Source organism: Anser cygnoides, chromosome 3 (assembly GCF_040182565.1).
Source record: "Anser cygnoides isolate HZ-2024a breed goose chromosome 3, Taihu_goose_T2T_genome, whole genome shotgun sequence".
Taxonomy (NCBI): domain Eukaryota; kingdom Metazoa; phylum Chordata; class Aves; order Anseriformes; family Anatidae; genus Anser; species Anser cygnoides.
Window position 1 is genome coordinate 72,869,293 of NC_089875.1, and position 13,876 is coordinate 72,883,168.

At 39.9% G+C, this 13,876-nt stretch overlaps 1 protein-coding gene across 3 annotated transcripts in view; it reads left to right on the plus strand.

Annotated features, from left to right (window-relative positions):
- Positions 1 to 13,876, plus strand: part of CDK19 (cyclin dependent kinase 19) — a 127,730-nt gene that overhangs the window by 57,131 nt on the left and 56,723 nt on the right. For all 3 annotated transcript variants that reach the window (XM_066994424.1, XM_066994423.1, XM_048081098.2), the window contains one exon: positions 2,506 to 2,646. In XM_066994424.1, the coding sequence (XP_066850525.1) occupies positions 2,551 to 2,646 (96 nt within the window). In that variant the 5' untranslated portion in view covers positions 2,506 to 2,550. The remainder of the gene's footprint in view (positions 1 to 2,505; positions 2,647 to 13,876) is intronic.

Consider the following 13,876-nt stretch of genomic DNA (forward strand, 5'->3'; position numbering starts at 1 on the left):
GTCCTTTCCGTGTTCTGAAGTGGTAGCTTGAGCTACGAAGTCTGGTTGAGAGGCAGGGTACTTCACCTTAGCTCTACATTGATACAGTTGTGCTAGCTCTGGTTTAGAGGTACCTCACATTCAACATAAGGGTGGATACCTGCCTCAAAAGTTCAGGTAGGCATGCTCATGGAACGGCAGAAAAACAGGAAACCTTCCCATCCTGCACCCTCACAAAGGTCTTGCTCCAGTGGGTGGTCCTGGCATGCTACTAGTTGCTTCATTAATAAATAGCATCCCGCTCCTTTGCGGCTCTCCCATTACTTCAAAAGTCTTAGTCCTTTAATATTTCAAGGGACAAAGCCTTCGGCAGGGTTCTTGGTTCATTCTTGGTTCATTTGAAGAAAGCTGGCAGCAACATGAGAGGGCAGAGACAGAAAGCAGGGGGCCTAGTGCCTTTGCACTCAGGGGATGCAGCTGAGACAGCACTACTGGGGCCAGAAGGGTAGAGTTCCTTCTGGAAGTACCAGGTGTTGATTTAGTCACGTTGTGGCCTAGGAGAACCTTTGCAGTTTCATTTTCTGTATTCCTGTGTTATAATGTTTTTTGTGGATCCTAGTCAGTTCTTAAATAGGCATAAAAATCTGTTTTAGTGGTTGCATGTGCTTTGAAAAAAGGGCTGAGCTTGGTTTGGGGGTCTGTGTGTTGTATATAACCGTTGCCTTTTGGTGCTTTTTTTTTTAAAAAAAAATAAAATAATACCGTGTATTAATAAAGATATTAATTTTGGATGTTAGAGTATGGTTACTGCTTTTTAAATCATACTGTAATTACCCATGAAGGTGGTTATCCTGTGAGCATTGTACAGTACTGGAGGGTAGGGGCTCCCAGTTGAAAATTTGACGCAAGATCACTTTGTGACATGACAGCAAGAAAACTTTTCTGGGGAAATAATTCCTTAAAGCTTTCCACTATACTTTTCAGAGTGATTGTATAATTACAGAATCAGGTACTAAGTGCTTTGTTTGCTGGTCCTCATTTATATATTAATCTAATACTCTTGTAGATTTCTTTCAAACTTTTTTAATATACTGACAGCCACTGCTGTGTTACATGTAGGAGTGAAAGGATCAATGGAAACTTTAATGTTAATAGGGACTAAGCAGTTTTTTTATTTACTTTTTTTTAGTTCTCTTTAAACAATATTATCTACACATTTGCCAAGTGCAGTTTAACAGTGACTGAAGCGTTAAGAGTGGCTGAAGTTCGGTGAAAGCCAGAGATGACATTAACCATGAGGAAACATTAACCCATAACCATTTTCCTTGGGATCGTTAGTGACAGATGTAGTGGAGGGTGGTGCTGGAGGGAGCAGAGGTCTAATGAAAGCACAGGCATTGGCTCTCTCTTACGCTTGGAGGGGGATGATCTCGAGCTAGACAAATCCTGTTTTAAAAATTGGGTAATCAGTAGTCTTGTTGCTGTACAGATTAGCATTTTGAATCACTTTCATTAAAAATGCAAACTGCCTTTGCAACCTCTGTCTCACAAAAAGCACATAATTGGAAACTATTTCGTTATTTGTGATGCTTCTTTGAACCTCCTTCAAAAAGGGTGCATATTTTTTCATCTGAATGAATAGATTTCGTTGTTTGCTTAATGATGGTATGTTGAGATTGTATAGCCCCTTGAGTAGCATCACCTTGCCTGAGGATTGAACAGGTAGAAGGGCCTCACCCCACTTGTTATATGGTGCAGCAAAACCAAAACTAACCCATCATCTCCATGTTGATCTTACAATAAATATTAATTAGTTTATGAATATTTCATGGTCTCTCAGCAGTCTTTTCATTCTTTTTCATTCTTTCAACTGACTAATGCTAGGGTCCCTTTTTGCATTCCATGGTTTCAAGTGGTATTTGTTCTCTTGTGGACTGACTGACTTCTGTAACCCAGGAATGACTTGCTTGTCATCATCAATGAAGTATATGGCCAAAACTTGGAAGTGGGAATGTAACCACATTTTTAGATGTTTTCACATAGTCTCACCCTAATTATGTGGGTTTTTGTTTCTTCTTTCTCTGCTGGATTCTGATTTGGGGGGGAACGCTCAAGTGTGGTAGGTGCTCTGTCCTAGGTGTTTTTGGAGAGGAGGGAAGGGGGTGAAAGCATAGAGCACAGGCCTCTTTGCAGTATATGCTACTGGTTTTAGAAGCTTCTGATCCAGCAGTGGTGTGGGTAAGAGGATCCCCAATGGGTAGGAGGGAGGGAGGAGAATGTCCAAGAAATTTTACTGGAGGTAAGTAGCCAGTCTTCGGATGTTATCAAGAGCTTGACAGCTATTTTTAAAGCAACTTGGAAGATAAAAACAATTTAAGAAATTTGGAAGTACATCACTATTATTTTTAATTGCAAATTTCAACGAACTTTGTATTTCATTCCATTATTTAGTATTAGTACCTTTTTTTAAAAGAAAGGTTTTTGGTTATCTAACAAGCTTCATGTTTCTACTTGTTTTATTTCTAGCATATTATCAAGTTTCACCGTGCCTCAAAAGCAAACAAAAAGCCCATGCAGTTGCCAAGATCTATGGTTAAATCACTACTCTACCAGATCCTTGATGGAATCCATTACCTCCATGCAAACTGGGTGCTTCATAGAGATCTGGTAAGTGTTGCATGCTTTACCTGGTTAAGAAAGTGTCACGTGCCTGTCATTGGGTAGGAAGAGAAAAGTCCCTATTAGTAATCTTGCATATCGATCCGTACAGTTCTTCCTGTTATTGTTGTGGGAGACCAATGGAGATTTTAAACATGAAAACAAACGATGTTTTTACATTGTTCTTGTCTGAGTCATCTGAGCTCGGACAATGACGCTAGATCCGGTAAAAGGGCTGCAGATATCAATATCCGAAAACAGTACATGAGCCAACTGGTATACATTCGTTGAACTTTCTTATAGGTTTGTGCACTACTTTGAAAAGGCACTTAGGAAAGTGATTGATACTCTTGTACATTGTTTGGCTTACGTGCAAGTTACCATAAAAGCTAGTGAAAGAGTAGTTTTTTCATGGAATATTTCTTTTCCATGTGATATTTTTTCTGACCGTGGGAAGAGAACTTTGAAGGAGTTGTCATCTTAGAAATTTCTCATGACCTGAAGTGGCTCTTTAAGTTGATTGCAGATTACAAGGGCAGCCAGTTGCCTTGTCTTAGTTACCCTTTTCCCTTAAAGTTTCCCACCACTCCTAATACTTCAGTGAGTTGCTCTCAATGGTTACAAAAAGAAGAATATTCATATGGGTAGAGTGCCTGCTGCCACTTAAATTATAGCCAGAATTTTTGGCGTGAGGCAAACAACATGGTGGTTAATATGATAAATCTGTTCTAGTAGTTACGCTGCATTGGTAGAGTAAGATTGGTAGTAAGTATGGTGGGAAATGCAGTGTAATCTGTGTATGAAGCCCCTGTCTTTATTTGGTTGGATGTTTCTCAGTTACCTTGGTAAGTCAAACCAGGGATGCATGTCCAGGAGCTTATAATCACTGTTATAGTTTAGTAAGTAGACATAGAGTGTTCTCAGGTTTTTTAATAATAATTAAGGGGCTTAGATTCATTTTTGGATGCAGATCAAATGTTTTCTTAAGAGGTACGAATAAGTTAAGACAGCTCTGGAAGTTACAGATGTCTTCTGAAATAAATTTTATTTAATTTTAGTCATAATACGTGGTAACAGTGGCCAGAATTGGGGCTTAGGTTTTGGTATGGATCATTTTTTACCTCGTTCTGTGGGATTTGTTGTTGATCTTTCTGTTAAATTCCAGATGTTAGTATATTTGTAGGCCTTTTTTTTTTCTTTGGAAGAGTAGCAATGAGCAAAAGCAGGAAGCAAGTACATCTTCGACTCTCATGCTACAATCATTGCTTTCCTAAGGAGCCAGCTGCTGCTTTGCCTGAATTCTGAGATGTTAGATATGGTTAAAAGGAACACCTGAAAAGTCTATATTCAGCTATGTATAAGGGAAACCTACGTATTCATGGAACTATGAAGTATATATGCAGTCAAATGCCATACATGAACTTGTTATCTTGATAGGAAATACAAGATGGTATTTAGGATAACAACAACAACAACAAATACCCTAGAGAATTTTCTTTGAAGTGTTTGTGTTTCCAGTCTGCAACACCAGGTGTTTTGTATGACCAGTGCTGCTACTTTACAGGTTGTATTGGTTGTTATGTGTTATAGCAAAGCTGGTGCGTACTGTCTCTCACTTTTCTATTTGAACTTTGGGAATTAAGGACCGCTTTTATGAAAAAGACCATTTTTCATATCATTGGAATGATAGTGTTTGACTGATGTTATATTTACAAAGGGAGAAGAACAGAAATTTGTGAAGTCTAGTGTGTTCTTGTCATGCAAATAAGTTTAAACTAATTCTTGGTTACCTCAGTGAGAGAAAGGAAAAACATTGAAAATGGCTTTGGTACAGTGGTGATTTAAAGGTATATTCACAATTCTTAGTTTTTGTTTTTTTTTTTTAAATCATTGCGGATCTCTGAAGAATTCAGGTATTTCAAATTGTTGGTTTGTATCTTGAACACCAACCAAGTGATGGTATTCTGCATGTGTCATGTCTGCTCTTGAAATTAGTATTAATACAATCAGTTAGTAATCAATTTAAATTCAAATAAACTATTTTTTTATATATGTATTATTTTTGTTCATACACTCATACCCGTGATTTTTGCGTCTAAGAATCATACCTCAGGTCCGATTTCACTAGGTTCAGTTTCTTGTGTAATAACAAGAACTAAATCTCCAGCGTCTTCTTAAGACAAAGTACAGTTCATCTGATGCTTTTTCCCTTAGCTCCTTTAGTTTACTTCCACGGGAAAAATATTTTTCTATTTTATGTAAGCCAATATTTTGCATCAAGACACCTTGTACTTTCCTGGTTTAATATAACTCTGTTCCTACTATTTTTAGCATGTGTTTGGATGTAGACCAAAGATGGTGACATCCATAAAAGTCGTGTTATGCTTATTTCATTGCTTTTTTTTGTTTGAAAATCAGGTTCTCTAAGAATATATAACATAGTATTAGTTAAATTCTCCTCAATCACAGAAATGGCCTTTTATTTAACAAGTGTTGCAATAAGAAATACAAACATGAGAGGTTAGGTACTTGCTTGGAGGTATTTGAGGAGCAGGGTTTAAATCTTAATTTGGTGGTGTCTTAAATCAAAAGACGTTTTAAAGAAGATAGAACACCAAATTGCTTCTTAAAGAATCTCATCCTCAATGGATCCGTATTGTTAAATACCCTGAAGTTATTTTTAAGATCAGCATTAGCCAGCAAAATTGTTATAGAGTGATAATGCATGTGAACTATGTGAATTTGCAGACCTGCAATACGTATCATCACGTCCTTGGGCTGAGCTAAGGGATAGTTTCTACCACAAGGAGACAGTCTCAGTCTCCTCTTCAATACCACCAAGGCATTACCACCCATTTTAATTAGCTGGTGGATGACACTCGTCTAACTCATGGTAAGCTCATTCAGGGAGTTAAATGCAGAGAAAGTATTCACTTTTCTCCTGAAGCATGAATTTTCTGTGAGGTTAGCTCCCTGAACAATCTCACTGGGAGGTGGGATGTGTGCCGGAGCTGGTTGGTGCAAAGGCAGCATGAGATTGCAGACAGTGTCAGAAAGCAGAACAGGTTGTTCTGGCATCACCTAGCATTAGACCAGATCAATTTATTGCTAAAATGCACTTTTTAAACTTAGGTGAAAGTGCAAGTGTGTTTAAAAGATCTAGTTCCATTGTAATTCTAAATTTGTGTCTACCTTTAATCTTTTCTGGTGTAAGATTTAACTCACATCAGATTAACTAACATCAGATTTAACTGTCAACACAAGTCCAAATTCAGGAAGGTGCCCAAACTGAGGGAAATTATAGTACCAGATAAGCTTGTACTCATACTTCTAATAATATGAAAGTAATTTAATTTAGTGTATAGTTTAATTTCTTGTAATGTTAGGGAAATTTTGTTTCTGGTTTTCTCATCCTGAAAGGTACTGGTTGGCTTTTAGGTATATTTTTTTTTTTTACTAAGCTGTTAAATTCTGCCATTTTAAAAATACTTCGCAGTAACTTCCTATACTGCAAGACTCAAATCAGTGCAGAATATGGGACAAGATCATTAGGGTTTCTGATTGGTTTGGGTAGCACGGTGTCAGTTTATTCACTGTGGAATTGATGTAAGTCTATAAAAACACATACATTTGCTGTCCTCTCAAGTCACCTGGAATGGTATTTTGTTATCGGATTGCGTATTGTTGGGCAAAGATAATTTTGTATTTTCCTGCTTCGCAGAGGCATCTGAAAATGGAGATCTTCCATGTACTGTTCACGGTGTGGGTTCACGTAAACAAAAGAAAGGAATTTGGCAGTTTCTCTTGTGTTAAATAACCCTTTGGTAAATGGTGTTAGTTGCTTATGGATAAAAACAGGCAGAGACCATTTCCCTTAGAACTTGATAAAAGTCATTCCTATTTGTAATAGGATGTATCCTCCTGGAGCGGGACGTTATCTACAAGATGTTTTAAGTGCACAGAAACCATACTGAGGAATTCATTTAAGATTCTACTTATGTCCTTGAGCATGTCTCTAGAATAATGCCTAATGTTATTAAAACTACTGGTTGAAAACAAATGTTGGAAATTAAGCTTTACAGAGAAACAAGGATTTTTTTTTTCTCCCCTGAGATTATGTTAAATAGTTGCTTTCCACATTCTGAAACTGGAAACCTGCTCATTGGGAACTTGCTCGTTGTAATAGACCTGTAAACTAACTTGACAAAATGAGCCACCCTCCTGAAGTGTTTTTATTATTTTATTAAATACTTGTTGACTAATAACTTCCCAGTGTTTCTCGTTTGCCTCTCTACAGCTTTAGAATGTTTAAATTGACACCGTGTGTCATTTTACAATTAAGGAGATGCACTTATAGCAAAAAAAAAAAAAAAAACTTTGAATAGATGGAACAAAGCGATATGGGTGAAAAGGCTCCGCAATTGACACGCCTTCAGACTCGCAATTTTGATTTGCATAGAGAGGGCAGAGTCAACATGTTCTGACAAAAGGTGTCCGTGAGTCGTAACGTTGCAGAGATATAAAACATTCCATTTCATTCTAATCATTTGTGTTATTCCTCTTAGGAGAAGATGTAGGTGTTTAAAGCACAAGGCAGCGTAGATTCTAGACAAGGTGGTTCCCTCAGCTCTTTGATGTGTAAGTTGCTGTCGATGCAGCAGGAGGCCGTGCTGCCTCTGCTCCTTTCTGCTCCCCTGTGCTCCTCTTCTTCCAAGTTGGGGGTTGCAAAACTAAGCTCACTTAAAAGGAGACTCACAAAGAAAGCGTTGGTCTGTATGTGAGTGCATTCCCTGATCTGGTTCAGCATGCAGTTACGCCAATGCTGGCGTAAGATGGGTGTATGGGCAAGGTGTGTTATGTGTGGGCAAGGATATGGGGCGTAAGGGGAGGGGAGACTTCCATCTTCAGTGACATTGTCGTATTTTGCTGGCAGTTTTACATTTATGATCTATGATCCTTCTCCTCCGTAATGATTTTGATACCTGTAAATTTCCTGGTTCCTTTTGGCTAGTGAAAACAAGCATCTGAAATCTCTCAACATATTGATGTTATCCATCAGAAATGTGAGATTGGGGGTTTTGAATTGTGTTTTGTGAGGAATCTAGTTACAGTTGTTGGAAATCATATTTTTGCCAGTGACAGAAAGCAGAGGGAACCTGTATCTTGGGTTGTCAAGTTTATGGTCTACCATGCCGGTATAAATACACCTTCTTTGGCATTTAAAGCAAATATCCTAACTGTGAACTGTGGTGGCAAGGAAGAGGTACTTTTTCTACTTTTGCTGTGGAAGTGGATAGGTGGTGGTAACACATCACAGTTCTCTGCAACTGAGTGACTTAATCCTGAAGCAAATTCTGGTTGTAGGGTCCTTGTGCGCTATAGAACAGCCCTTGTGGTGGTATTATTCGGTGAAGAAAGGCAGATGTATTGAAAGCTTAAGAATGGTTTTTGTCGCTTAGAGAACAAATGTTTTAGAGTTCTGAAGGTGATGCACACGTCAGCTGAGTGTCTTGTTGTTGGTTTATGACTAAGAGATATTGGATGGAAATTAAAAATGGGGAAGGAAAACAGGTAAAAGGACTCTCAGTGAGAAACTAAAACAAGGATGGATATTTTCAGAAGACAGCTAAAGGAGAGAGCGAGGAGGAGGGAGAACCGGTGACAGGGAGAACCTTCCTCTTTCTACAGTTCTGTTTCAGCAGTCTCTGTGTACGTGCCCTGTAAGCTACACCACTGTGCATCATTTTCCTCACTGGCAGTGAAGGCTTGCTTTTCTCAGGATTTCTGTCGTGTTCCACCCCACCATTCCAGTCACACCCAAATCTCACCTGAGCTGGCCTTTCCCCACTACTTCAGCTGCAAAGTAGGGCTGAGCTGGTGATGTTTCCATGCCCACGTGTATTTCTCAGTGTAACCTTTTCTCTCCAAAGCAACTTTCTGCCTTTTATTTCAGTAAATTCACTTTGTAGATTTGGTTTTCCAGCATGCAGCTCCCTGCTTTTTGTTTTCCCTGCCTTCGTTTTTAGTATTCTTCATCTTTTGCACCTCACTGCCACTCCCTGGAAGGTACAGAGCTTCAGACTAACAAAAACGAGTAGGGAGGATCAATCCCCTTTCCTAGCAAGTGCAGCATCCTAGGGAGAGGGCTGGGACCAGAGCACCTTCCTGGCTGTGCATCCCTGCTTTGATCAACTCATCCCAGAGTTCCTCAGGGGCTCCTCTCCTGCTCTGCAGCTAAAAATCATAGAGGTGGGTTTTAATTTGAGACAGCAGATGACCACTTTTTCTTTTTTTTTTTTTTGAGAGGGGACGGAGGACAAATCCAATGGTGGTGGATTAAAAACTTGCTGTTAGTTTTCCATCTCCACCTTTTTTTATTTATTTAACCATTCCTGTTTCTCTTAAAGCAGGGGGGAGGAATCGCGTTCTTCACTGCACCATGTCATCTGTAATAGCTGAAGCTATTTTCATTGAGTGCTTCAGCTAATCAGTTTGTGTTTCTTCCCAGAGTGGATTACAAAGCACTCATGTGCTTCTGTCACCTGCAGAATTTATGGAGTGCTAATCTGGTGATTTTCAGTGGAAGGACATAGCAGACAGCTGAGGTTTGGTATAATTTTGAGCCAGCGTGTCTCTTCATATAGAGATTGTCTGTACACTGCCTTTAGGATGACCAGACACATAAGCTCCCAGATCCGGGCTTCTTACCAGGACTCCCGAATAGCCAGCTGTTGCAGCAACAAGCCCAGTGCTTTTCTTTCCAAGGGCACATCTTTAGCAGAGCCACCAGAAGCCAGTGCAGTGGCTGGTGCTGGCTCAAGCTGGCCTGTATGGTGCGTGGAGCAAGCTGCTTCCTCTGGTATTGCAGCCCAGCATCTCCTGTGAAGCGGCGTGTGGTGGAAGATGTAGTGGTTGTTCTCTTATGGGATTGCCTGGAGGCTGCAGCTGTCCGGAGACTGGCTTTTTCCCACTCTTGGAGGGGGGAAGCCTGATGTGAATCGACCAGCCAGGTGACTTTCTGTGGGGATTGGCAACTTCAGCCTCCCTCAAAGGCTCAGCGTCTTCAGAAGTCCTTCAGCTGATTGGTGTTTCCATCTAACTCTGCTGATAATTTGTGACATTAAAAAAATCTATTATTAAATTATTCAGAAAATTATCCAAATGAGTATTTTAGATGACCCTTCATGGTATTTGTATAGAATAGCAACATTTCAGTAGGCTTTCATCCTTTCAATTTTAATAAATCCAATAAAGCTCCAGCGCTTTTCAGATTTCCAGTTGACTGGCTGGCTTTTAATGCAGTCATTATTTCCTCGTAGTAATGCTCCTCCAGCCGTGATGTAAATCTGCAGTCTCTTATAGTGGACCCTGCTCTGAACTTTGCTCTCACATTACACAACTCATTTAACCTGCCTTAGCCTCCGTTTCCCAATCTGGTAGCTATTTATGGCTTTAATTTGTAGCTTACTGCTTTACGTGCTACGAAATCTTTGAATGAAAGCAGCGTATGTGTGGTTTATGTCGTTAGCTTTTTTTTCTTGTTTGATACTCTTATCCTAATGAGACGGAAGTATTAACAAAGACTAGGAATTAAAATAAATTACATGTTGTATGGAGACATCAAAAAAAAAAAGAAAAAATATATTTAAGTGGATACTGACGTTTTACCTCTGCTTTCATGTCAAAGCCTTTGAAATGAGAAAAGACTCTCAGTGCTTATTACTACTGGTTTATAACACTAAACTACTCTGTCCTCTTCTTCCCTTGGCCCTCCCAAGAAGTTTTTCCAGGCCAGTAAACAATAAGAAAAGTTACCTAAACTGCAGCAGAACCGACGTGGGTTTTGAACACGCTGCTTGCATTTCGCTAGGCAAGTGAACTGTGCTTTTGAAAGACAAACTGTGAAACGACGCGTGCGGGAACCCCCTGTTTCAGCGGCACTTCTAAAAAAGGATTTTTACAGGCTGATATCAACAGTAAATTTAGCCGTGGACTGCCACAGCCCTCTGCTGCCAGCCAGGAATGCCGAGCTGCCGGCCTGCCCCTGCCAGGGACCGTGCGCTGGCTCGGGAGGCTGCTCGGCCCCGCGTGCCCCCTCGGGCACCCCAGCTCCTATAAATAAGTAACGGGTCATCCTGCCTGCCAGTGCCTTCACACTTCTATAAACAGTTTCTAATTGTCATCCTCACCGTTCTGTGGCCAGGGCCTGCGGGTAAGTGTGTGAGAGGACGGGTGAACGTGGGCCTACACGTGCTCCTGGCTGACGTTCTTGCCTAGCCCCGTGTTGTGTTCTGCAGGCAGGGTTAGGGCCTCTGAAGCCCGTATTGCTCCATCTGTGCGATCCCATTACTGTGAAGGGGACTGTCGACTGTCAAAAAACCTTATTAGTGATTATACACAGCTCGTAGATTTTCCAAAATAAAGGAAATGGAAGCTGCACCTATGTGTTTGAAGAGAGAGGCTTTAGAAAGTGATCCGAATTTGGTATTTGAAAGATTAATGCAAGAAAGACTAACACAATTTTCTTCTTTTAGATCCCATTAGAGAGAGAGAAGATACATTTTTTTTTTTTTTTTTTTACTGCTGAGGAACAACAGTCTATGTGTGCTTATATATTTGTCAGTGTGCATGTGTGCTTCCAGATAGATAAACAAACCGAAAGTTTTACATGCTGAAAAGCAAACCATTTTATCAGCATATGCTTTTCTTCTTCTTCAAAATGTCAGGCTGGTTTCTTCTCCCTGGTAACCAACGACAGGATGCATGGGGCTGGCAGAGAGCTGCACCAGACTGGATATAAGGAGAAATGTCTGTACCATGAGAGTGGTCAAACACTGGAATCAGCTTCATGGGGAGGGGGTTGATGTGGCTGGGAATACCCCAAGCCTGTCAGCGTTCAGGAGGCATTTGGACAACACTCTCAGTAATATGCTGAAACTTTTGCTTTCCCCTAGTCCTGAAGTGGTCAGGCAGTTGGGCTCAATGGTCTTTGTAGGTCCCTTCACACCGAACTATTCTGCTCTCTATATATTGAGGGGCACCTGCTCAGAAATGACACATTTCTCATTACTCAGAACTTTTTCTCCTTCAGCTGTAAAAACTGATCGTCACCTGGTGTAGAACGACTCGAGAAGACACGCACAGAGTATCGCATCCATTGAGTACGTGGAAACAACAATTTTTCAGAGATTGACTAATGCATACCTTTGGTTGCTGGCAAGAGTATTAAGAAGATGTTTGTAGATTAATTTTTACTAATAAAAATAATTACAGTTGAAGAAAAATGTTTTGCCCCAGGTTCTGAAACAAGCTTACGCCCATAAAACCCTGACTGGATATAAATTCAGATGAGTCAGAAGAAACAAAGGTACTGATTTAATGTTCTTTTGGCTGGGTCTTGCTGCTAAAGTCAACAGATGACATATGGTTCCTGTGAGCTTCATATCTCTTTTCCTGAGGTAGGAAAAGGGCGAGAAGGGAACAAAAATATAAAAGTAATTCCAGAATTTATTTATTTATTTTTCCGATAAAGGGAAAACAGAAGGAAAATGTCATCTTTTCCAATAGCCCCAATTCAGAATCCATCCTCTCTGGGAAGCCTTCTAGTAAATCTGTGATGTATTTATCATACTGGTGCAGCTGACCCTTGGAGTGAGCAAACTGAGCATTATGTTCCAAATGAGAAATGCACAGTTCACGAACAGCTTTTAGAGGTTTTTCTTTTATAAAAGACTATCACTTTTTTTCCCCTTGGAGAAAGTAGCTTTTTCTGGGCTAATATCAATGGCTGCAAGTTTATCTGTCAGATCTTTTCTGTTTGGATTCATTGGCCTTTCTGAACAGGGTTAAAAGGGTTGTCACCCCATCGCTGGCATGTTCTTTCTTACAATAACAAAAGTTCATGAAGATTAAAGGAAGTATGTTAAAATCATTGAAGATAGCTAAGTTATATGTGACAAGATAATATTCAAGAAAATTAAATGTACGTATGAGAGTGCAATGTTTTCATTTTTCCTTGCATTTGTTCATGTCGCTTGCCTTCTTGTGCATTCTCTTACATATTTCTCTTCATTTGCAAGCATGCCGAAGTCATTAGTGCTCCACTAAGATGTTGTAATAATGTTGCAAATTGTCTTGCATTTAAATTAAGTATCTTTGATCCGGGATCCAGTAAGCTGCAGTGACTAACAAAGGCCGTTAATTTCTTTCTCAGTTTTATTCTGTGTGAACCTTGTCAAAGAAACTTACCCTGCTGCAGTAAGTGACTGATGGGCTGGTATTTCGCTGACAGCTTATCTCAAGGCTTCCTTGTCTCCTCCAGCATCCCTCCTTTTCTGCTTTCTGCCTAATGTCTCAGAAATCATCGTTCCTGCTGTAGCTGCACTACCAAACAACACAGCCACGTCAGTTAAGGAAGGTGAAGGAAATACTTTGTGCCAGCTGTGCAGGGACCAACTGTGTGAGGCAGTCCTCTCAGAAACAGGGCATTAGGTCTTCAAATTCTTCTTCAGGGAGGATGACGGCGGTCTTACATTTGCTTTCCTGAATTACGTGTAAAAACACCTTTGAATTAATTTTTGAAGTCACTTTAAGAAATACGGGAACAAACCTTCAGCAAATCTAGACCACTGGTAAAAGTATTTCTAATGTTCTTTCACCTATTCACAGTGAGGTAGCAAAGCTTTCCAGTCAGTGAAGAAGTCATAGAGCAAGTAGCCAGTTCTGAACACACACAGCTCTCCATATACCAAACCCAGGTAGTAACAGGATTTTGCTTTAACCATTTCATTTGTTCTTTCTTTGCTCTTCTGTTTCTCTGCTCTCTGCAAGTTAAAGCCCATCTGGACGTGTGACAGGCGTTTAGACAGGCTCCCACTCCCCTTCACTCAGTGCCCCAGCGATACCAGAGCACAACTAAATTTTATCCTCGCTTGTATTTTTAGTGTCTTGGGGAATCTTGTGGGAGCACTTACCTAGCAATTTAGTAGCCTTCGTGTGCTACTTGGTAAAGTACAAAAAAAAAAAAATCACAAAAACACAAAAGGCAGCATAGAAATTCTTTTGTTCTCTTTAATTAAGCTAATAAATTTTAAAAAATATTTTTTAATGTTGGGATTGTGATATTGCAGTCTCAAACAAATGTCACACCCCCAGAGGTAATCCCCCACTGTGTTGCTTTGATTCTTATTGGTATAATAAGCTTTGAATGAAAGGGTTTTTATATTAGTTTTATTTCTAT